The following is a 23,277-nucleotide window of genomic DNA, read 5'->3' on the forward strand; positions in this document are numbered from 1 at the left end:
CAGAGAGAGAAAAGACAAAGGAGGTATCTAGAAGGTGTTGGAGTCACACCCAGCTGGCACATTAGGAAAACTTGTTTTCCGGGCACTCATCTTGAAAGTTGGTTTGTTTTTTTACAGCTGATGTTTAAAATGTCCTAATAGCACCTATAACCAACACCTAAGCAAAGACTGTAACTCTCTGATTTTCCAATCTGAAAGAGTAAGAATATTTCCCTTTCTTTGGAAATGTTTTTTTATTAATTTCACTGGGTCATGAACAATGTTCCCTCTAATCTCTTCCATCCATGAGCGGATTTTTTCCACACATGTGCAGAATAAAACTTTTATGTGCACTGAGGCATGTGCAAACATGCATCACCAGTAGAAACAAACAAAAAACCTAGCTGTGGGCACTCTTCTACTCAGCTGGACAGCATCTGAATCTCTCCTGAGTGGCTGCACAAGAGCACGGCTTACAGGGAACATTGGTCATGAACTTTGGAGCTAGGGCCAAGGTTTTCAAAACTGGATCCTTAAAGTTTAAAGTCTGAAGTCCACGTTAACATACCTGAATAAGTGGCATGACTTTTAACAGTGCCGAGCACTAATGAGACTTGTTGGAAGCACTATTCTTTGCTTGGTTTTTGAGAGTCAGGATGCTTCTTTAAATGATCAAAAATAGTTTTAAGAGCATATCTTTAGGCATACATTTTTTAAAATCCTGCAGTCTTCAGGTGAGCTTTTTTGTTTTATGACCTTTTTTTCCCCCTACTGTTTATGAATACTGTCAAAAACTTTAATTTTTGAATGAAATTCAACATGCTTGCCCTCAGTCCAAGGCACAATTCTTTAGAGTGATTTAATTCAATTATTTTGACCATTTTTTAGTTAGATGAATACAGGCAGTCCCCGACTTACGCGAATCCGACTTATGTCGGATCCGCACTTATGAACGGGGCTTTTCTCGCCCCGGAGCTCACAGGCGGCGGGTCGCCACCCGTGTCCTCTGGGGTGAGAAAAGCTTCTCCCGGTCTCCCTGGTCTGCTGGGGGGGTCTAGCGGATTTGCTGGACCCCCCCAGCAGACCAGGGAGACAGGAGCAAAGCCGCACAGGTGGCATCCCGCCGCCTGTGCGGCTTTGCTCGGGGGCAAAGGAGCAAAGCCACACGGGCAGCGGGGTCCCTCCACCTGTGCGGCTTTGCTCGGGTCTCCCTGGTGTGCTGGGGGGGACGCCCCCCAGCACCCCAGGGAGACAGGAGCAAAGCCGCACGGGCAGCGGGGTCCCTCTGCCTGTGCGGCTTTGCTCAGGTCTCCCTGGTTTGCTGGGGGGGAGGGGGCGCACTAGCTGCGCTGCGCCCCCTCCCCCTCCAGCAGACCAGGCTTTCGTTGCGGGACGCCTCGGGTAGAGCAGCTAGGATGCTGCCGGGTTGGTCCTGTAGGAACCTACCGGGCAGCGCCCCAGCTGTTCTGTCCCAGGCTCCAGATTCAGCAGCTGTTGAAACTGATCAGGCTGATTCCAGGAAGCTTGGCTCAGAGCAACTCTGCCTCTGGCTTCCTGTAGTCAGCCCCTGGTCAGTTTCAGTGGCAGCAGCTGAATCTGGAGCCAGTTCCGACTTACATACAAATTCAACTTAAGAACAAACCTATAGTCCCTATCTTGTACGTAACCCGGGGACTGCCTGTATATTAAATTACCCTGCACAAGCTTTTTAAAAAAGCATACAACCTTTATTACTAGTTATTAGTAAGATTATTTATTTGGATTGCATTAGCATCTATTGTCTCCACTGTGTTTAGCAGACAGAATGAAAAGGCAATTCTTACCTTGGAAGGCTTACATTCTAAGTTTTGGTTGGCAAATAACTAAAAAACGGCAGAACATTTGATCAGAAACTTTCCAACAGAAGATTTTTTGTTAGAAAATACCGATTTATCATACCTGTCACAGAAGCATATCAACTGTTACAGCAGCATTTCTCAGGTCTAGGATGGAATTTCTTATGAAACCAGAGAGGCAAGGCCAACCCAACCCAGACAGCCAACACCCTGGTGTTTAGGGCAATCATCAGGTTTGTGGCAAACCCAATACCAACTCCCTACTTTGGAAGCTTTTTACTATTCTAGCTATTCTCTCTTTCTATAGGTTTTTTTTAGTTTGTTCCCCCTCCCCTCCACAAAAAAAAAGGACCATTTTAGTTGCATTCAGCACTGAAATGGAAGCAAATATTGAAATGTTGACTTATTTTCACAAAATATAATTATTTTCCTCCAGATGTCCCTACCTGTAAGCATCAATGTAGCACGTGCCACTAGCCAAATGTGATCCAAACTCTTACATAGGTTAGAACGTATAAAGCATTAAAATTCATATCTGCATCTGCTCAGTTTGTAACTATGAATCTGCTGCAGCAGGGGTCTCCAACCTTTTTACACCCAAGATCACTTTTTAAATGTCAGGACAAGCCAAGATGTACCCCATCCCTTTCCCCAAGATCCCACCCCTTCTTTGAGGTCCTGTCCCCTCTGTTCCCCTCCTCTCCATCACATGCTCCCCAGCCCTTATACATTCTCACTGGGTTGAGACAGGAGGTGCAGGCTCTGGGGTGGGAATGAGGGATTTGGGTATGGGAAGGGGTGAGAGGTACAAGCTCTGGGAGGGAATCTGGGTGCAGGAGGATGTGGAGAAGGGGATGCTGGCATGAGGAGGGGTCCCCAGGCTGGGGAGTGTTGGGGTCAGGTGAAGGATTGGGGTGCTGAGCAAGCCGCAGGCTTGTGGATGTGAGGGTGCAGTAGTTTGGGTTGGGTGTGTGAGGGGCTCAAGGCAGGGAGGTTGGGAGTATGATGGGATCAGGACACAGATTTGCAGTGTGTGGATGGTGCAGGAGTGTTGTGGCAGAAGACTGGGGACGTGGGGGTGCAGGAGTCTGAGGATGTGAGAGGCTCAGGACAGGGGGATCCAGTGTATGATAGGCTCAGATTTGGAGTCGGGGTGGGGGATACAGGAGCGTTATGATGCTGTGGCCAGACAGAGGCTTGGCCTCAACTGGGGGCTTGTTGGCCAGGCTTCATTTTTAAATAAAATATTATGTCAAATAAATAAAGACAATGCTGAAACCTTTTGTATGAGAGGGGCGAGGAACCTGTTTTGAGTCAGGGGGCCACTGACCCACAGAAAAGTCAGTCAGGGACACACAAGTGAGATGCAACCCCCCCCCCCCAAAAACCCCAACCCTTCCAAAAAAACCCAAGCCTCACTAATGTGGCCCCAACTGTGCTGGTGGGGGCAGGAGACAGGATGCTGGGGCAGGTAGCAGGATGCTGGGGCAGGTGACAGAGTACTGGTGGGGGCTGAGGCAGGGTACTCATGGGGAGGGGGAGACTGGCCAGTAGGAGGGGACAGGGACAGCTGGGGCCAGTACCTGGGGATCCTGCAGCTGCGTGCCAGGTCCAGGTCTCAGGAAGCACTTGCGCTGCTTCCCCCTCCCCAAATAGTTGGGGCATTTCCTGAACAGCCGGGTCTGTCACACACCAGCGACTGCCTTTCCCCTGCTGCCTTCCTGTGTGCAGGGGGAGTATGAGTCCCGGGACTGTAAGCTTCCAGCTCCAACTGCTCAGGAAGCGCGTCCCGCTCTTCTGCTCCCTATAGCAGAGCACGCTTCCTGAGCAGTTGGAGCTGGCACGGTCCTGGGACTCCTACTCCCCCTTTCCTGCCTCCCCCCACTCAGGAAGGAAGTTGCCGGCGTGTGACAGACCCAGCGTTTCAGGAAATGCGACACCTGTTTGGGGGAGCAGCCCATGCACTTCCGGAAACCCTGGACATGGAACACACCAGCGGGACTTCCCCCCGCCCCACACGCCCTATGCTGCAGGAAGCTGGCACTACCTCCATAGTCGCTGGAGGTAGCATCAGCGGGGCCTTCTTCTTGGGGGTGGGGACGAACGCCTTGCGATCGACTGGTCGAGCCCCCCCCAATTGACCGGTCGATCGCAATCGATGGGTTGGTGACCATGGTGCTACAGCAATAGGCTCAAATTGAATTCTGGCAGTGGAATGTTCTATTCATAAGTATTAGCAGTCCTGTGACGCAACTGCCCCTCTTCTTCCTTAGAGCCCCTAGAATCATAGAGCTGGAAGAGACCTCAGGAGTCATCAAGTCCAGCCCCCTGCCCAAGGCAGGACCAACCCCAACTAAATCAACCCAGCCAGGGCTTTGTCAAGCCGAGACTTAAAAACCTCTAGGACTGGAGAATTCCACCACCACCCTAGGTAACCCATTCCAGTGCTTCACCACCCTCCTAGTAAAATAGTTTTTCCTAATATCCAACCTAGACCTCTCCCACTGTAACTTGAGACCACTGCTCCTTGTTCTGCCATCCGTCACTACTGTGAACAGCCTTTCTCCATCCTCTTTGGAACCTCCCTTCAGGAAGCTGAAGGCTGCTATCAAATCCTGCCTCACTCTTCTCTTCTGCAGACTAAACAAACCCAAATCCCTCAGTCTCTCCTCGTAGGTCATGCACTCCAGACCCCTAATCATTTTGGTCGCCCTCCGCCGGACCCTCTCCAATGCGTCCACATCCTTTCTATAGTGGGGGGCCCAAAACTGGACACAATATTCCAGTAGTGGCCTCACCAAAGCCGAATAAAGGAGAATAATCACTTCTCTGGATCTGCTGGCAATGCTCCTCCTAATGCACCCTAATAGGTGATTAGCATTCTTGACTACAAGGGCATGCCCACTGTTGACTCATATCCAGCTTCTCATCCACAGTAATCTCCAGGTCCTTTTCTGCAGAATTGCTACTTAGCCATTTGATCCCCAGCCTGTAACAATGCTTGGGATTCTTCCATCCCAAGTGCAGGACTCTGCACTTGTCCTTGTTGAACCTTATCAGATTTCTTTTGGACCAATCCTCTAATCTGTGTAGGTCACTCTGGACCCTATCTCTGCCCTCCAGCATATCTACCTCTCCCCCTAGCTTAGTGTCATCTGCAGACTTGCTGAGGATGCAATCCATACCTTCATCCAGGTCATTAATAAAGATGTTGAACAAAACTGGTCCAAGAACAGATCCTTGGGGCACTCCGCTAGAAACGGATTGCCAACCTGACATCGAGCCGTTGATCACTACCCGTTGGGCCCAACAGTCTAGCCAGCTTTCTATCCATCTTACAGTCCATTTATCCAATCCATATTCCCTTAACTTACTGACAAGAATATTGTGGGAGACCATATCCAAAACTTTGCTAAAGTCAAGGTATATCACATCCACTGACTTTCCCATATCCACAGAGCCAGTTACCTCATCATAGAAGCTAATCAGATTGGTCAGGCACAACTTGCCCTTCGTGAATCCATGTTGACCATTCCTGATCAGTTTCCCCTCTTCCAAGTGCTTCAGAATGGATTCCTTGAGGATCCCCTCCAAGATTTTTCCGGGGACTGAGGTAAAGCTGACTGGTCTATAGTTCCCTGGATCGTCCTTCTTCCCTTATTTAAAGATGGGCACTACATTTGCTTTTGTCCAACCGTCCAGGATCTCTTCCAATCTCCATGAGTTTTCAAAGATAATGGCCAAAGGCTCCACAATGACATTTGCCAACTCCCTCAATACCCTCGGATGCATTAAATCCAGGCCCATGGATTTGTGTATGTTTCGCTTTTCTTGTTCTTTCCCCACCAAGGGCTGTCCACCTCCTTCTCATACTGTGTTGCCTAGTGCATTTATCTGGAAGCTGACCTTGTCCGTGAAGACAGAGGCAAAGAAAGCATTGAGTACTTCAGCTTTCCCCACATCATCTGTCACTAGGTTACCTCCCTCATCCAGTAAGGACCCCTCACCCTCTCTGATCACACTCTTATTGCTAACATGCATGTAGAAGCCTTTCTTGTTACCCTTCATATCCCTTGCTAGCTGCAATTCCAATTGCACTTTTGCCTTCCTGATAACTCCCCTGCATTCTCGAGCAATATATTTATACTCCTCCCTAGTCATTTGTCCAAGTTTCCACTTCTTGTAAGCTTCCCTTTGTGTTTAAGCTCACCAAGGATGTCCCCCAGTAAGCCAATCTGGTCACCTACCATATTTGCTTTTCTTGCTGCACATCGCATTCTTCCTGTGCCTTTAATAAGGCTTCTTTAAAATACTGCCAGTTCTCCTGGACTCCTTTCCCCTTCATGTAAGCATCCCAGGGAATCCTGCCCATCAGTTCTCTGTAGGAGTCAAAGTTTGCTCTTCTGAAGTTCAGGGTGTGTATTTTGCTACTCTCCTTTCTTCCTTTGGTCAGGATCCTGAAATCTACCATTTCATGATCACTGCTGTCCAGGTTGTCATCCACCTCTACTTCCCCTACTAGTACTTCCCTGTTTGTGAGCAGCAGGTCAAGCTGCGCATGGCCCCTGGTCGGATCCTTCAGCACTTGTACCAAGTTGTTATCCCCAACATTCTCCAAAAACTTCCTGGATTGTCTGTGTACTGCTGTATTGGTCTCCCAACAGATGTCAGAGTGATTAAAGTTGCCCATGAGAACCAGGGCCTGCTATCTGGAAGCTTCTCTCAGTTGTCCAAAGAAAGCCTCATCTATCTCATCCACCTGATCCGGCGGTCTATAGCAGACACCAACCACAACATCACCCCTCTAAACTTAACCCATAGACTCTCAACAGTCTTTTTTCTCTCTAAATACTGGAGCTCTGAGCAATCATACTGCTCTCTTACATACAATGCAACTCCTCCTCCTCTTCTCCCCCACCTGTTCTTCCTGAACAGTTTATACCCTTCCACGACAGTGTTCCAGTCATGCGAGTCATCCCACCAAGTCTCTGTTATTCCAATCAAATCACAGTTCTTCGACTGCGCTAGGGCTTCTAACTCTTCCTGTTTGTTTCCCAGGCTTCTCACATTTGTGTACAAACACCTTAGATAACCAGTTGATCGCCCTACCTTCTCCATTTGAATAAGGGGTCCTCCTTTGTTGCTCGTTCCTCCTTGTGATTCTTCCCGGTGTCCAACTGCCTCACTAACCTCTGGGCTTTGGTCACCGTCCCCCAACGAACCTAGTTTAAAGCCCTCCTCGCTAGGTTTGCAAGCCTGCCCGCGAAGATGCTCTTTCCTCTCTTGGTTAGGTGGAGCCCATCTCTTCCTAACAATCCTTGTGCCCAGAACAGAGTCCCATGGTCAAAGAAACCAAAGCCCTCTCTGCGACACCACCTGCGCAACCACGCATTTACTTCCTCAATTCAACGATCCCTACCTGCACCTTTCCCTTCAACCGGAAGGATGAACGAGAACACCACTTGCGCTTCAAATTCCTTGATCCTTCTTCCCAGCACTACATAATCTGCTGTGACTCGCTCAAGGTCATTCTTGCCTTTCCTTCAGGAGCTTCACTTACCTGCTGGGTAAGAACTGCTGGGATTGCCCCAGGCCCCACACATGGTCTCTGTTACAGATTGAATCACCTCTGGTGCCACTGGAGTAGTTGCATTGTAATCCATGTAAACCTTGCTGTAGGTAAGGAAGCAGAGAAAGAGAGTGCACAAACAGGAAGAGAGTCAGTTGTCAGGAGGATTAAACAATGAATGTTACAGCTCTATCAGAGAGCAAGCTCTTCTTTACACTAAAATATTGCTTCAACCTGGTTTCATTGTCCTCCTGCTTCCTCCAATAAGATCATAGCATGAGAAAAGAATGATCACCTCACCCTCCAAAAAAAACCTGCAAGACCACAGTCCTGACCATGACTATTTCAGAAGAGATCACAAGAGATTCTTAAGTCAGACATTTTGACCTAAGACTTAATCATAACCTCCATGAATACCTAGGCCTAAAACCTGTTGCTAGTCTAATGAATTTTAGATTTATCAGCAACTCAGAAAAAATTCAACCCTCATGGTCTTTCTCTCTATACCAACTAGGAAAAATAGAGAAGTCACTAACTCACCTTTCCACTGATTTATTTTGTTCCCCATCACACTCCTTATCCACAGCGGTTTTTCTCCCATCATTTGATAGCACCATTTTTTCCACTTGGTCCCCTTCCATTCTGCAGAAATCTACATATAAAATCAGTAAGGACAGTAGAAGTCTAAGCTTAACAAACACACGTACAGACTTGAGTCTCCTGATCTTATTGTGATTTCTACTTTAAACACAAGTGTACAGAGTTTGTTTCATTCTTCCCTAAACATATAAACTTCCCTAAACTTAATAGTATTCACAGAATTCTTGGTGTGAGGCTGAAATGCTGAATGGTGACCCTCTCTAGTAATTTAGTAAACATATCTCTATAACAACATTTCTGAGTTCTATTCATGCCTCTCTTTCCAGTGAAGTTTTAATAATGAGATTGAAAGGTTCGTTTATACTTTGCACATGATGTACATTTTGAGGAATGCTCTAGTGAAGAGGATTGGGGAGATTATATCAAGAACCCCCTCTCTCTACATCTTCCCTATACCATTTGTGGAAAATATCCTCATCCTTTAAAGTGGTTGTGATTCTCTCTGACAATTCTTTGAGACCTTCTATTGAACTGTGCAATCCACTGATCCATCACCCTATAGTAGCCTTGTCTGTGGTGTGGGGAAATGCAATATTTACACACCAGAGTTTAACCTACTCTTTCCATGCAGAAGGCAAAACTATATTTTTAGGGATTGTCTGTAAGTCAAGTCTGTATAACAAGGGCCATACGCTTCTCTCAGTCTACAGTGAAGTTCTCGTCAATAACAAATGGAAGCTTGTACTGTACCAAAATCAGGGTAGAATATTGGTCTCATGTACCTCATATTTTAGCTGGCAAAGTTATAGTTGCATTCAGCATCACTCAGTAGGAAAAGGCAACACTAATGGCCCTGAAAGTAATCTGGTACATCTGTCCTTGGTTTATCAGTCTACTTGTCTACAATTTCCTGATGTACGCAATTGCAAGAATTGTACAAATTAAGACTGCAGTTGCACACCTACACTACTTTAAAATCTGGCTATTAAAGGGTCTTAAAAGTTAAAATGCTAGTCAGTTGGCTGGGACAGTTTACACGCCTCAGAGCCTTGATTCAGCTGGCTGCAGCTTCAAACATCACTTTGAGTACTATTTCACTTGCTTCATTTTGGCAAATTCTATTCATAATCATAAGGACCAGAAGTTTTTCCTTTAAAATGTGGAAGCTTCTTTTCTGCAGAATCTGAATTTGTCCCTAGACAAGTTAAACACCTCAAGGGCAAAATATGAATGAATATCACAGAATGAGTGAATGTGGTGGTTGTTTTTTTCAAGTAAGAGAATTATCTGGCCACCACACTATCATAGGCTCACTAAAGTGTACTTAGATATAAAAGAAGAGCAGTATTAAGAGAGGAAGTAATGAAAGCAAAATGAGTGAGGCTATGAATATTCACTAAGCATGCATTAAGAGTACAAATATTTGTCATCTAAGGCAATATATAAAATATTCCTTTCCAGAAGTAAAAGGCTAAAGTTTTAGCACGTAATTTTTTGTTGTCCACAAAGATAAAGTAGTCATGTTGCAAACCAAACGAAGAATACAAGAATCACTTCCACTCTCAAAAGTGATCTGATACATAAAAAAAATAACAAAAAGCCTCCCAACATGATTTCTGCATGGCCATTAAAAAAAAAAAGTGAAATAAACAAATGTGTTATTTTAAACAGTAGTAAAATCCAATGAACACACTACTCCCTTAGCTATGAACATGAAAAAAAAATGTACCAGCTATAGGCAAAAACTCTGTAGGTAAGTGCTATTTCCTCCACTCAGTCCATCCCTCCCAATGCACCTTAAGAGTGTGTCTGCAGTGCACCCTTACCTTGACATAAGCTTCACGATTTGTGCGACGCAAATTGCATACCTCATTTTGAGGTAATTTTGAAATAACTTATTTCAAAATTTGGTGCTGTCTACACAGCACTTATTTCAAAAGAAATCACTATTCTGAAACATCCCTTACTCCTCATGGAATGAGGTTGACAGGGATGATGGAATAGTGAGCCTCTTCTATTTTGAAAATAGACGCTCAAAAGATGCGAAATAGCGCTGCAGTGTAGACACAGCCTAAATTAGATGAGTAATTCTCCTGACAGGCTACTTTTCTGGGCCATCCAAATCGCTGACAGTTGTACAACTGCTTTAAGCAAACTGTCCATCAATTTCCCAGATTACACCATCAAATTCTCTTAATCTAAATCAGATTAAAATGTTACATTTCTCGTGCTTGAATAGCTGGGAAATTTTTCGGTTGATCAACTTTCTTTTTTTTTTGAAAAATTGCTAATAAAAAAGAAATCTGTCAAAATAGCTTTATTAGCAAATTATATTACAGGACTTTGAGGTTCGTGTATTGAAGAGAGATCAGAAGGAGGGCTGTCAATCACAGTTAAAGCAAGCTATTAACACAAAACAATTTAACTAGATTTAAAATATTAGTCACTATTAATTGCAGTTTTAATAGCACTATTAAATAATAAAATACCAATTTAAAATTATTATAAATATTTTGGATGTTTTCTACATGTTTAAATATATGGATTTCAAATGTAACATGTACAGTGCTCACTTTGTACAATTTTTATTACAAATATTTGCACTGTACAAAACAAAAATAGTATTTTTCAATTCACTTCCATAGAAGTACTGTAGTTCAGTTTCTTTATTGTAAAAATGCAACTTACATTATAATACAGATTTATTATTATTTTTACATAACCACACATGAAAACAAAACACTCGAACAACAAAACATCCAGTCAGTCTACTTCTTGTTCAGCCAATCACTAAGACAAACAAGGCTGTATACATTTGCAAGAGCTAGGAGAGCTTCTTATTTACAATATCATCTGAAAATGAATACAGGCTTATTTTCATGTCAGATAGACCAATGTTCATATGCCCCTTCATATTCTGACTACCATTCCAGTGGACATGATTCCATGCTGAGGAGAGATTATGCTTGATAACAATCCAAAGAAGTATGGATGGATGGATCTTCATTTTCATCATCTGAGTCGGATGCCTCCAACAGAAGGTTAAATTTTCTTTTTTGATGATTTAGGTTCTGTAGTTTCTGCACTGGAGTGTTGCAATTTTAAGTCTTCTGATGTTCTGCATCTTGTGTGTCAGATTTTGGATGGCACTTCAGATTCTTAAATCTTAATACTATTTATTTTACCTTTTTTCCAGTACAAATATTTGTAATAGTATAGAGACAGTACACTTCACTTTGTATCCTGTAATTAAAATCCATATATTTGAAAACGTAGAAAAACATCCACACATTTATAATAAACTTAAATAGGTATTCTATTGTTTAACAGTGCAATTGAAACTGCAATTAATTGTAACTATTTTAATCTTCCAATAGTGATTTTTAAAAAACTGATTGACAGCTCTGCTCAGAAGAGAATTTTCTGATTGTTCACTTGTCAAACAGGAATGGAGAGCAGTATTAAATAATATTAAAAGAAAAAATGCTTTGAAAGTAGTAATTGCAAATGAGGGATGTGAACAGGTAACCAGTTAACTGCAGGCAGGGGCTTGGGCAGGCTAGAATGGCCCTCCCACCTGACCTTTTAATCAGTTACCCCAGTGCTCTCCAACCTTTTTACACCCAAGATCACTTTTTAAATGACAGAACAAGCCAAGATCTACCACCCCGCCCCTTCCTTGAAGCCCCGCCCTCTCTATTCTCCTCCTCTCCATCACTTGCTATCCCCAACCCTTATACTGCTGATTTTTCCCCCCCAATTCTTCTGTAGGAAGAAGTTTTTCCAACATTTGGCCGTCTAGATTTGACCAAATGTCAGAAAACCCCTTCTTTTGGAAGCCCCCTTATTCCTCATGGAAAGAGGAATATAGGGGGTGACCAAAATATCATGTTTGCTCTTCCACTAAAAGAAGCGGAAGAACAAACGTATCCCTACATGCAGAAGAATTTTTCTGGGATATCTCTGGAATCCTGAAAAACTCCTGCAGTCTAGCCATACCCTTGCTGAGCTGAGACAGGATGTGTAGGCTCTGGGGTGGGAATGAGGGATTTGGGTGTGGGAAGGGGTGAGAGGTGCAAGCTCTGGGAGGAAATCTGGATGCAGGAGGAAGTGGAGAAGGGAACGCTGGCTCAGGGAGGGGGCTCCAGGCCGGGCAGTGTTGGGGTGAGATGTAGGATTAGGGTAGTAAGTAAGCCACAGACTTCTGCATGTGAAGGTTCAAGAATTTGGGTTGGGGTATATGAGAGTTGAGGGGCAGGGGGTTCCAGTGTATGATAGGCTCAGATATAGGGTCTGGGGGAAAGGAATGCTAGTGCAGGAGTGGTATGATGCTGTGGCCAGATGGGGGCTTGGCCCAATGGCCAGGCTTCATTTTCAAATAAAATACTATGTCAAACACAAAAAGTTTCTGCATTATCTTTGTTTCTGAAAAGGGCAGGGAACCTGTTTAGAGTCAGGGGTCACTGACCCACAGAAAAGTCAGTTGGGGCCACACAAGTAAGATGCAAAAAACCCCTCCAAACCCTCCCCCCCCAAGCTTCACTAATGTGGCCCCAACTGTGTTGGTGGGACCAGGGGACATAGTACTGGGGAAGGGTGGTAGTGGATGCTTCGGCAGGGGACAGAGTTCTGGGGACGGTAGAGGGGAGAGGGGACAGGGTGCCAGTGGGGACAGGTTTCTGAGGCTGGGGAGTGAGAAGAGGGAACAGGGGGAAGCTGGAGAGAAGGAACAGGCAAGTGGGGAGAGGGGAGCAGTGGGAGGAGTGAGTCCCCTGCACCTGCCTCCTCCCAGAATTCTCTCCCCACACCCCCCCGGAGGGAAGCTGGCACGTGGCTCCTCTGGAGCCCGCGCAGCACAGCCAAACCCCCATGGGCGCCTGCCCCAGGACCAAACCCCTCTCCCGCGGCACAGCCAAACCCATGTGAGCACCTGCCCCGGGACTGACCCCTGCTCCCGCGGTGCAGGGAAACCCCTGTGCTCGACTCACCCCTCCTGCGGCGCAGGGAAGCTGCTGCACTCCTCCTCCGAGGTCGATGCCCCCTCCCACAGCGCGCATAGCACACCACAGAGCTGTGGGAGGGAGCAGCCAGTGCATTTCCGGAATCCCCGAAAGAGGCGCGAAGCTGCAGGCAGGACTTCCGTCCACCCCGCAGAAAGCCGGCACTACACTAGAGGTAGGTAGCGGGGCTTCTCGAGGGTGGGGGGAAAATGGGAGGGCTCCCGAACACCTTGTGATCGAGTGGTCGAGGCCTCGCGATCAACCGGTTGGTGACCGCAGAGTTACTGGCTACGTCTACAGTGGCATGGTTTTTCCCGAAACTTTTAATGGAAAAGTTTTCCGCTAAAGGCATTTTCGGAAAAGCGCGTCTAGATTGGCAGGACGCTTTTCCACAAAAACACTTGTTGCGGAAAAGCGTCAGTGGCCAATCTAGACGCGCTTTTGTGCAAAAAAGCCCCAATCGCCATTTTTCCGATCGAGGCTTTTTGCGGAAAACAAATCTCCGCTGTCCACACCGGCCCTTTTGCACAAAAGTCTTTCGGAAAAAGACTTTTGCCCGAACGGGAGCAGCACAGTATTCCCGCCAAAGCACCGACACTCTTACACGGGACCGGCCGTGCGCTATGGAATTCAGGCGGCCAGGCAGACAGCTGCAAGCTTCCCGCCAAAGCACCGACACTCTTACAGAGACCGGCCGTGCGCTGTGGAACTCAGGCGGCCAGGCAGACAGCTGCAAGCTTCCCGCCAAAGCACCGACACTCTTACAGAGACCGGCCGTGCGCTGTGGAATTCAGGCGGCCAGGCAGACAGCTGCAAGCTTCCCGCCAAAGCACCGACACTCTTACAGGGACCGGCCGTGCGCTGTGGAATTCAGGCGGCCAGGCAGACAGCTGCAAGCTTCCCGCCAAAGCACCGACACTCTTACAGGGACCGGCCGTGCGTTGTGGAATTCAGGCGGCCAGGCAGACAGCTGCAAGCTTCCCGCCAAAGCACCGACACTCTTACAGGGACCGGCCGTGCGCTGTGGAATTCAGGCGGCCAGACAGGCAGCTGCAAGCTTCCCGCCAAAGCACCGACACTCTTACAGGGACCGGCCGTGCGTTGTGGAATTCAGGCGGCCAGGCAGGCAGCTGCAAGCTTCCCGCCAAAGCACCGACACTCTTACAGAGACCGGCCGTGCGCTGTGGAATTCAGGCGGCCAGGCAGACAGCTGCAAGCTTCCCGCCAAAGCACCGACACTCTTACAGGGACCGGCCGTGCGCTGTGGAATTCAGGCGGCCAGACAGGCAGCTGCAAGCTTCCCGCCAAAGCACCGACACTCTTACAGGGACCGGCCGTGCGCTGTGGAATTCAGGCGGCCAGACAGGCAGCTGCAAGCTTCCCGCCAAAGCACCGACACTCTTACAGGGACCGGCCGTGCGTTGTGGAATTCAGGCGGCCAGGCAGACAGCTGCAAGCTTCCCGCCAAAGCACCGACACTCTTACAGGGACAGGCCGTGCGTTGTGGAATTCAGGCGGCCAGGCAGACAGCTGCAAGCTTCCCGCCAAAGCACCGACACTCTTACAGGGACCGGCCGTGCGTTGTGGAATTCAGGCGGCCAGGCAGACAGCTGCAAGCTTCCCGCCAACGCACCGACACTCTTACAGAGACCGGCCGTGCGCTGTGGAATTCAGGCGGCCAGGCAGACAGCTGCAAGCTTCCCGCCAAAGCACCGACACTCTTACAGGGACCGGCCGTGCGCTGTGGAATTCAGGAGGCCAGGCAGGCAGCTGCAAGCTTCCCGCCAAAGCACCGACACTCTTACAGGGACCGGCCGTGCGTTGTGGAATTCAAGCGGCCAGGCAGGCAGCTGCAAGCTTCCCGCCAAAGCACCGACACTCTTACAGAGACCGGCCGTGCGCTGTGGAATTCAGGCGGCCAGACAGGCAGCTGCAAGCTTCCCGCCAACGCGCCGACACTCTTACAGGGACCGGTCGTGCGTTGTGGAATTCAGGCGGCCAGGCAGACAGCTGCAAGCTTCCCGCCAAAGCACCGACACACTTACAGGGACCGGCCGTGCGCTGTGGAATTCAGGCGGCCAGGCAGACAGCTGCAAGCTTCCCGCCAAAGCACCGACACTCTTACACGGGACCGGCCGTGCGTTGTGGAATTCAGGCGGCCAGGCAGACAGCTGCAAGCTTCCCGCCAAAGCACCGACACTCTTACAGAGACCGGCCGTGCGCTGTGGAATTCAGGCGGACAGGCAGGCAGCTGCAAGCTTCCCGCCAAAGCACCAACACTCTTACAGAGACCGGCCGTGCGCTGTGGAATTCAGGCGGACAGGCAGGCAGCTGCAAGCTTCCCGCCAACGCGCCGACACTCTTACAGAGACCGGCCGTGCGTTGTGGAATTCAGGCGGCCAGGCAGACAGCTGCAAGCTTCCCGCCAACCCGCCGACACTCTTACAGGGACCGGCCGTGCGCTGTGGAATTCAGGCGGCCAGGCAGACAGCTGCAAGCTTCCCGCCAAAGCACCGACACTCTTACAGGGACCGGCCGTGCGTTGTGGAATTCAGGCGGCCAGGCAGACAGCTGCAAGCTTCCCGCCAACGCACCGACACTCTTACAGAGACCGGCCGTGCGCTGTGGAATTCAGGCGGCCAGGCAGGCAGCTGCAAGCTTCCCGCCAACGCACCGACACTCTTACAGGGACCGGCCGTGCGCTGTGGAATTCAGGCGGCCAGGCAGACAGCTGCAAGCTTCCCGCCAAAGCACCGACACTCTTACAGAGACCGGCCGTGCGCTGTGGAATTCAGGCGGCCAGGCAGACAGCTGCAAGCTTCCCGCCAAAGCACCGACACTCTTACAGGGACCGGCCGTGCGTTGTGGAATTCAGGCGGCCAGGCAGACAGCTGCAAGCTTCCCGCCAACGCACCGACACTCTTACAGAGACCGGCCGTGCGCTGTGGAATTCAGGCGGCCAGGCAGACAGCTGCAAGCTTCCCGCCAGAGCACCGACACTCTTACAGAGACCGGCCGTGCGCTGTGGAATTCAGGCGGCCAGGCAGGCAGCTGCAAGCTTCCCGCCAAAGCACCGACACTCTTACAGAGACCGGCCGTGCGCTGTGGAATTCAGGCGGCCAGGCAGACAGCTGCAAGCTTCCCGCCAAAGCACCGACACTCTTACAGGGACCGGCCGTGCGTTGTGGAATTCAGGCGGCCAGGCAGGCAGCTGCAAGCTTCCCGCCAAAGCACCGACACTCTTACAGAGACCGGCCGTGCGCTGTGGAATTCAGGCGGCCAGGCAGGCAGCTGCAAGCTTCCCGCCAAAGCACCGACACTCTTACAGAGACCGGCCGTGCGCTGCGGAATTCAGGCGGCCAGGCAGACAGCTGCAAGCTTCCCGCCAACGCACCGACACTCTTACAGGGACCGGCCGTGCGCTGTGGAATTCAGGCGGCCAGGCAGACAGCTGCAAGCTTCCCGCCAAAGCGCCGACACTCTTACAGAGACCGGCCGTGCGCTGTGGAATTCAGGCGGCCAGGCTGACAGCTGCAAGCTTCCCGCCAACGCACCGACACTCTTACAGGGACCGGCCGTGCGCTGTGGAATTCAGGCGGCCAGGCAGACAGCTGCAAGCTTCCCGCCAAAGCACCGACACTCTTACAGACACCGGCCGTGCGCTGTGGAATTCAGGCGGCCAGGCAGACAGCTGCAAGCTTCCCGCCAACGCACCGACACTCTTACAGAGACCGGCCGTGCGCTGTGGAATTCAGGCGGCCAGGCAGGCAGCTGCAAGCTTCCCGCCAAAGCACCGACACTCTTACAGGGACCGGCCGTGTGTTGTGGAATTCAAGCGGCCAGGCAGGCAGCTGCAAGCTTCCCGCCAAAGCACCGACACTCTTACAGGGACCGGCCGTGCGCTGTGGAATTCAGGCGGCCAGACAGGCAGCTGCAAGCTTCCCGCCAAAGCACCGACACTCTTACAGGGACCGGCCGTGCGTTGTGGAATTCAGGCGGCCAGGCAGACAGCTGCAAGCTTCCCGCCAAAGCACCGACACTCTTACAGGGACCGGCCGTGCGCTGTGGAATTCAGGCGGCCAGGCAGACAGCTGCAAGCTTCCCGCCAAAGCACCGACACTCTTACAGAGACCGGCCGTGCGCTGTGGAATTCAGGCGGCCAGGCAGGCAGCTGCAAGCTTCCCGCCAACGCACCGACACTCTTACAGAGACCGGCCGTGCGCAGTGGAATTCAGGCGGCCAGGCAGACAGCTGCAAGCTTCCCGCCAAAGCACCGACACTCTTACAGAGACCGGCCGTGCGCTGTGGAATTCAGGCGGCCAGGCAGACAGCTGCAAGCTTCCCGCCAAAGCCCCGACACTCTTACAGGGACCGGCCGTGCGTTGTGGAAGTCAGGCGGCCAGGAAGACAGCTGCAAGCTTCCCGCCAACGCACCGACACACTTACAGGGACCGGCCGTGCGCTGTGGAATTCAGGCGGCCAGGCAGGCAGCTGCAAGCTTCCCGCCAAAGCACCGACACTCTTACAGAGACCGGCCATGCGTTGTGGAATTCAGGCGGCCAGGCAGGCAGCTGCAAGCTTCCCGCCAAAGCGCCGACACTCTTACAGAGACAGGCCGTGCGCTGTGGAATTCAGGCGGCCAGGCAGACAGCTGCAAGCTTCCCGCCAAAGCGCCGACACTCTTACAGGGACCGGCCGTGCGCTGTGGAATTCAGGCGGCCAGGCAGACAGCTGCAAGCTTCCCGCCAAAGCGCCGACACTCTTACAGGGACCGGCCGTGCGTTGTGGAATTCAGGCGGCCAGGCAGACAGCTGCAAGCTTCCCGCCAACGCACCGACACTCTTACAGAGACCGGCCGTGCGCTGTGGAATTCAGGCGGCCAGGCAGGCAGCTGCAAGCTTCCCGCCAAAGCACCGACACTCTTACAGGGACCGGCCGTGCGTTGTGGAATTCAAGCGGCCAGGCAGGCAGCTGCAAGCTTCCCGCCAAAGCACCGACACTCTTACAGGGACCGGCCGTGCGCTGTGGAATTCAGGCGGCCAGACAGGCAGCTGCAAGCTTCCCGCCAAAGCACCGACACTCTTACAGGGACCGGCCGTGCGTTGTGGAATTCAGGCGGCCAGGCAGGCAGCTGCAAGCTTCCCGCCAAAGCACCGACACTCTTACAGGGACCGGCCGTGCGCTGTGGAATTCAGGCGGCCAGGCAGACAGCTGCAAGCTTCCCGCCAAAGCACCGACACTCTTACAGAGACCGGCCGTGCGCTGTGGAATTCAGGCGGCCAGGCAGGCAGCTGCAAGCTTCCCGCCAACGCACCGACACTCTTACAGAGACCGGCCGTGCGCAGTGGAATTCAGGCGGCCAGGCAGACAGCTGCAAGCTTCCCGCCAAAGCACCGACACTCTTACAGAGACCGGCCGTGCGCTGTGGAATTCAGGCGGCCAGGCAGACAGCTGCAAGCTTCCCGCCAAAGCCCCGACACTCTTACAGGGACCGGCCGTGCGTTGTGGAAGTCAGGCGGCCAGGCAGACAGCTGCAAGCTTCCCGCCAACGCACCGACACACTTACAGGGACCGGCCGTGCGCTGTGGAATTCAGGCGGCCAGGCAGGCAGCTGCAAGCTTCCCGCCAAAGCACCGACACTCTTACAGGGACCGGCCGTGCGTTGTGGAATTCAAGCGGCCAGGCAGGCAGCTGCAAGCTTCCCGCCAAAGCACCGACACTCTTACAGGGACCGGCCGTGCGTTGTGGAATTCAGGCGGCCAGGCAGACAGCTGCAAGCTTCCCGCCAAAGCACCGACACTCTTACAGGGACCGGCCGTGCGCTGTGGAATTCAGGCGGCCAGGCAGACAGCTGCAAGCTTCCCGCCAAAGCACCGACACTCTTACAGAGACCGGCCGTGCGCTGTGGAATTCAGGCGGCCAGGCAGTCAGCTGCAAGCTTCCCGCCAACGCACCGACACTCTTACAGAGACCGGCCGTGCGCAGTGGAATTCAGGCGGCCAGGCAGACAGCTGCAAGCTTCCCGCCAAAGCACCGACACTCTTACAGAGACCGGCCGTGCGCTGTGGAATTCAGGCGGCCAGGCAGACAGCTGCAAGCTTCCCGCCAACGCACCGACACTCTTACAGAGACCGGCCGTGCGCTGTGGAATTCAGGCGGCCAGGCAGACAGCTGCAAGCTTCCCACCAAAGCCCCGACACTCTTACAGGGACCGACCGTGCGCTGTGGAAGTCAGGCGGCCAGGCAGACAGCTGCAAGCTTCCCGCCAACGCACCGACACTCTTACAGGGACCGGCCGTGCGCTGTGGAATTCAGGCGGCCAGGCAGACAGCTGCAAGCTTCCCGCCAACGCACCGACACACTTACAGGGACCGGCCGTGCGCTGTGGAATTCAGGCGGCCAGGCAGACAGCTGCAAGCTTCCCGCCAACGCACCGACACTCTTACAGGGACCGGCCGTGCGCTGTGGAATTCAGGCGGCCAGGCAGGCAGCTGCAAGCTTCCCGCCAACGCGCCGACACTCTTACAGGGACCGGCCGTGCGCTGCGGAATTCAGGCGGCCAGGCAGACAGCTGCAAGCTTCCCGCCAACGCGCCGACACTCTTACAGGGACCGGCCGTGCGCTGCGGAATTCAGGCGGCCAGGCAGACAGCTGCAAGCTTCCCGCCAAAGCGCCGACACTCTTACAGGTACCGGTCGTGCGCTGCGGAATTCAGGCGGCCAGGCAGGCAGCTGAAAGCTTCCCGCCAAAGCGCCGACACTCTTACAGGGACCGGCCGTGCGCTGCGGAATTCAGGCGGCCAGGCAGGCAGCTGAAAGCTTCCCGCCAAAGCGACGACACCCTTACAGGGAACGGCCGTGCGCTGCGGAATTCAGGCGGCCAGGCAGGCAGCTGCAAGCTTCCCGCCAAAGCGCCGACACCCTTACAGGGACCGGCCGTGCGCTGCGGAATTCAGGCGGCCAGGCAGGCAGTTGCAAGCTTCCCGCCAAAGCGCCGACACCCTTACAGGGACCGGCCGTGCGTTGTGGAATTCAGGCGGCCAGGCAGACAGCTGCAAGCTTCCCGCCAAAGCGCCGACACCCTTACAGGGACCGGCCGTGCGTTGTGGAATTCAGGCGGCCAGGCAGACAGCTGCAAGCTTCCCGCCAACGCACCGACACCCTTACAGGGACCGGCCGTGCGTTGTGGAATTCAGGCGGCCAGGCAGGCAGCTGCAAGCTTCCCGCCAAAGCACCGACACTCTTACAGGGACCGGCCGTGCGCTGTGGAATTCAGGCGGCCAGGCAGGCAGCTGCAAGCTTCCCGCCAAAGCGCCGACACCCTTACAGGGACCGGCCGTGCGTTGCGGAATTCAGGCGGCCAGGCAGGCAGCTGCAAGTTTCCCGCCAAAGCGCCGACACCCTTACAGGGACCGGCCGTGCGCTGCGGAATTCAGGCGGCCAGGCAGACAGCTGCAAGCTTCCCGCCAACGCGCCGACACTCTTACAGGGACCGGCCGTGCGCTGCGGAATTCAGGCGGCCAGGCAGACAGCTGCAAGCTTCCCGCCAAAGCACCGACACTCTTACAGGGACCGGCCGTGCGCTGTGGAATTCAGGCGGCCAGGCAGACAGCTGCAAGCTTCCCGCCAACGCACCGACACTCTTACAGAGACCGGCCGTGCGTTGTGGAATTCAGGCGGCCAGGCAGACAGCTGCAAGCTTCCCGCCAAAGCACCGACACTCTTACAGGGACCGGCCGTGCGTTGTGGAATTCAGGCGGCCAGGCAGGCAGCTGCAAGCTTCCCGCCAAAGCACCGACACTCTTACAGAGACCGGCCGTGCGCTGTGGAATTCAGGTGGCCAGGCAGACAGCTGCAAGCTTCCCGCCAACGCACCGACACTCTTACAGGGACCGGCCGTGCGCTGTGGAATTCAGGCGGCCAGGCAGACAGCTGCAAGCTTCCCGCCAAAGCACCGACACTCTTACAGGGACCGGCCGTGCGCTGCGGAATTCAGGCGGCCAGACAGGCAGCTGCAAGCTTCCCGCCAAAGCACCGACACTCTTACAGGGACCGGCCGTGCGTTGTGGAATTCAGGCGGCCAGGCAGGCAGCTGCAAGCTTCCCGCCAACGCACCGACACTCTTACAGAGACCGGCCGTGCGCTGTGGAATTCAGGCGGCCAGGCAGACAGCTGCAAGCTTCCCGCCAACGCACCGACACTCTTACAGAGACCGGCCGTGCGCAGTGGAATTCAGGCGGCCAGGCAGACAGCTGCAAGCTTCCCGCCAAAGCACCGACACTCTTACAGAGACCGGCCGTGCGCTGCGGAATTCAGGCGGCCAGGCAGACAGCTGCAAGCTTCCCGCCAACGCACCGACACTCTTACAGGGACCGGCCGTGCGCTGTGGAATTCAGGCGGCCAGGCAGACAGCTGCAAGCTTCCCGCCAAAGCACCGACACTCTTACAGAGACCGGCCGTGCGCTGTGGAATTCAGGCGGCCAGGCTGACAGCTGCAAGCTTCCCGCCAAAGCACCGACACTCTTACAGAGACCGGCCGTGCGCTGTGGAATTCAGGCGGCCAGGCAGACAGCTGCAAGCTTCCCGCCAAAGCACCGACACTCTTACAGAGACCGGCCGTGCGCTGTGGAATTCAGGCGGCCAGGCTGACAGCTGCAAGCTTCCCGCCAAAGCACCGACACTCTTACAGGGACCGGCCGTGCGCTGTGGAATTCAGGCGGCCAGGCAGACAGCTGGAAGCTTCCCGCCAAAGCACCGACACTCTTACAGGGACCGGCCGTGCGCTGTGGAATTCAGGCGGCCAGGCAGACAGCTGCAAGCTTCCCGCCAAAGCACCGACACTCTTACAGAGACCGGCCGTGCGCTGTGGAATTCAGGCGGCCAGGCTGACAGCTGCAAGCTTCCCGCCAACGCACCGACACTGTTACAGGGACCGGCCGTGCGCTGTGGAATTCAGGCGGCCAGGCAGACAGCTGCAAGCTTCCCGCCAACGCACCGACACTCTTACAGAGACCGGCCGTGCGCTGTGGAATTCAGGCGGACAGGCAGGCAGCTGCAAGCTTCCCGCCAACGCGCCGACACTCTTACAGAGACCGGCCGTGCGTTGTGGAATTCAGGCGGCCAGGCAGACAGCTGCAAGCTTCCCGCCAACCCGCCGACACTCTTACAGGGACCGGCCGTGCGCTGTGGAATTCAGGCGGCCAGGCAGACAGCTGCAAGCTTCCCGCCAAAGCACCGACACTCTTACAGGGACCGGCCGTGCGTTGTGGAATTCAGGCGGCCAGGCAGACAGCTGCAAGCTTCCCGCCAACGCACCGACACTCTTACAGAGACCGGCCGTGCGCTGTGGAATTCAGGCGGCCAGGCAGGCAGCTGCAAGCTTCCCGCCAACGCACCGACACTCTTACAGGGACCGGCCGTGCGCTGTGGAATTCAGGCGGCCAGGCAGACAGCTGCAAGCTTCCCGCCAAAGCACCGACACTCTTACAGAGACCGGCCGTGCGCTGTGGAATTCAGGCGGCCAGGCAGACAGCTGCAAGCTTCCCGCCAAAGCACCGACACTCTTACAGGGACCGGCTGTGCGTTGTGGAATTCAGGCGGCCAGGCAGACAGCTGCAAGCTTCCCGCCAACGCACCGACACTCTTACAGAGACCGGCCGTGCGCTGTGGAATTCAGGCGGCCAGGCAGACAGCTGCAAGCTTCCCGCCAGAGCACCGACACTCTTACAGAGACCGGCCGTGCGCTGTGGAATTCAGGCGGCCAGGCAGGCAGCTGCAAGCTTCCCGCCAAAGCACCGACACTCTTACAGAGACCGGCCGTGCGCTGTGGAATTCAGGCGGCCAGGCAGACAGCTGCAAGCTTCCCGCCAAAGCACCGACACTCTTACAGGGACCGGCCGTGCGTTGTGGAATTCAGGCGGCCAGGCAGGCAGCTGCAAGCTTCCCGCCAAAGCACCGACACTCTTACAGAGACCGGCCGTGCGCTGTGGAATTCAGGCGGCCAGGCAGGCAGCTGCAAGCTTCCCGCCAAAGCACCGACACTCTTACAGAGACCGGCCGTGCGCTGCGGAATTCAGGCGGCCAGGCAGACAGCTGCAAGCTTCCCGCCAACGCACCGACACTCTTACAGGGACCGGCCGTGCGCTGTGGAATTCAGGCGGCCAGGCAGACAGCTGCAAGCTTCCCGCCAAAGCGCCGACACTCTTACAGAGACCGGCCGTGCGCTGTGGAATTCAGGCGGCCAGGCTGACAGCTGCAAGCTTCCCGCCAACGCACCGACACTCTTACAGGGACCG

The 23,277-nt window shown here is 53.3% G+C and overlaps 1 protein-coding gene across 13 annotated transcripts in view; it reads right to left on the minus strand.

The window, feature by feature from the left end:
- SCLY (selenocysteine lyase) overlaps positions 1–23,277 on the minus strand; it is a 126,744-nt gene that overhangs the window by 41,673 nt on the left and 61,794 nt on the right. For 7 of the 13 annotated variants that reach the window (XR_012900092.1, XR_012900091.1, XM_075917844.1 and 4 more), the window contains exons 2-4: positions 12,972–13,054; positions 7,924–8,035; positions 7,375–7,487 (exon numbers count right to left, since the gene is read on the minus strand). Coding sequence is in view for 11 of the 13 variants with exons in the window: in XM_075917844.1 (XP_075773959.1) it covers positions 7,375–7,487; positions 7,924–8,035; positions 12,972–13,054 (308 nt within the window). In the remaining 2 variants the exon portion in view is untranslated. The remainder of the gene's footprint in view (positions 1–7,374; positions 7,488–7,923; positions 8,036–12,971; positions 13,055–23,277) is intronic. The other 6 variants (XM_075917846.1, XM_075917848.1, XM_075917851.1 and 3 more) reach the window with 1 other exon arrangement.

The sequence above is a fragment of the Pelodiscus sinensis genome, unplaced genomic scaffold, assembly GCF_049634645.1.
Source record: "Pelodiscus sinensis isolate JC-2024 unplaced genomic scaffold, ASM4963464v1 ctg41, whole genome shotgun sequence".
NCBI lineage: Eukaryota > Metazoa > Chordata > Testudines > Trionychidae > Pelodiscus > Pelodiscus sinensis.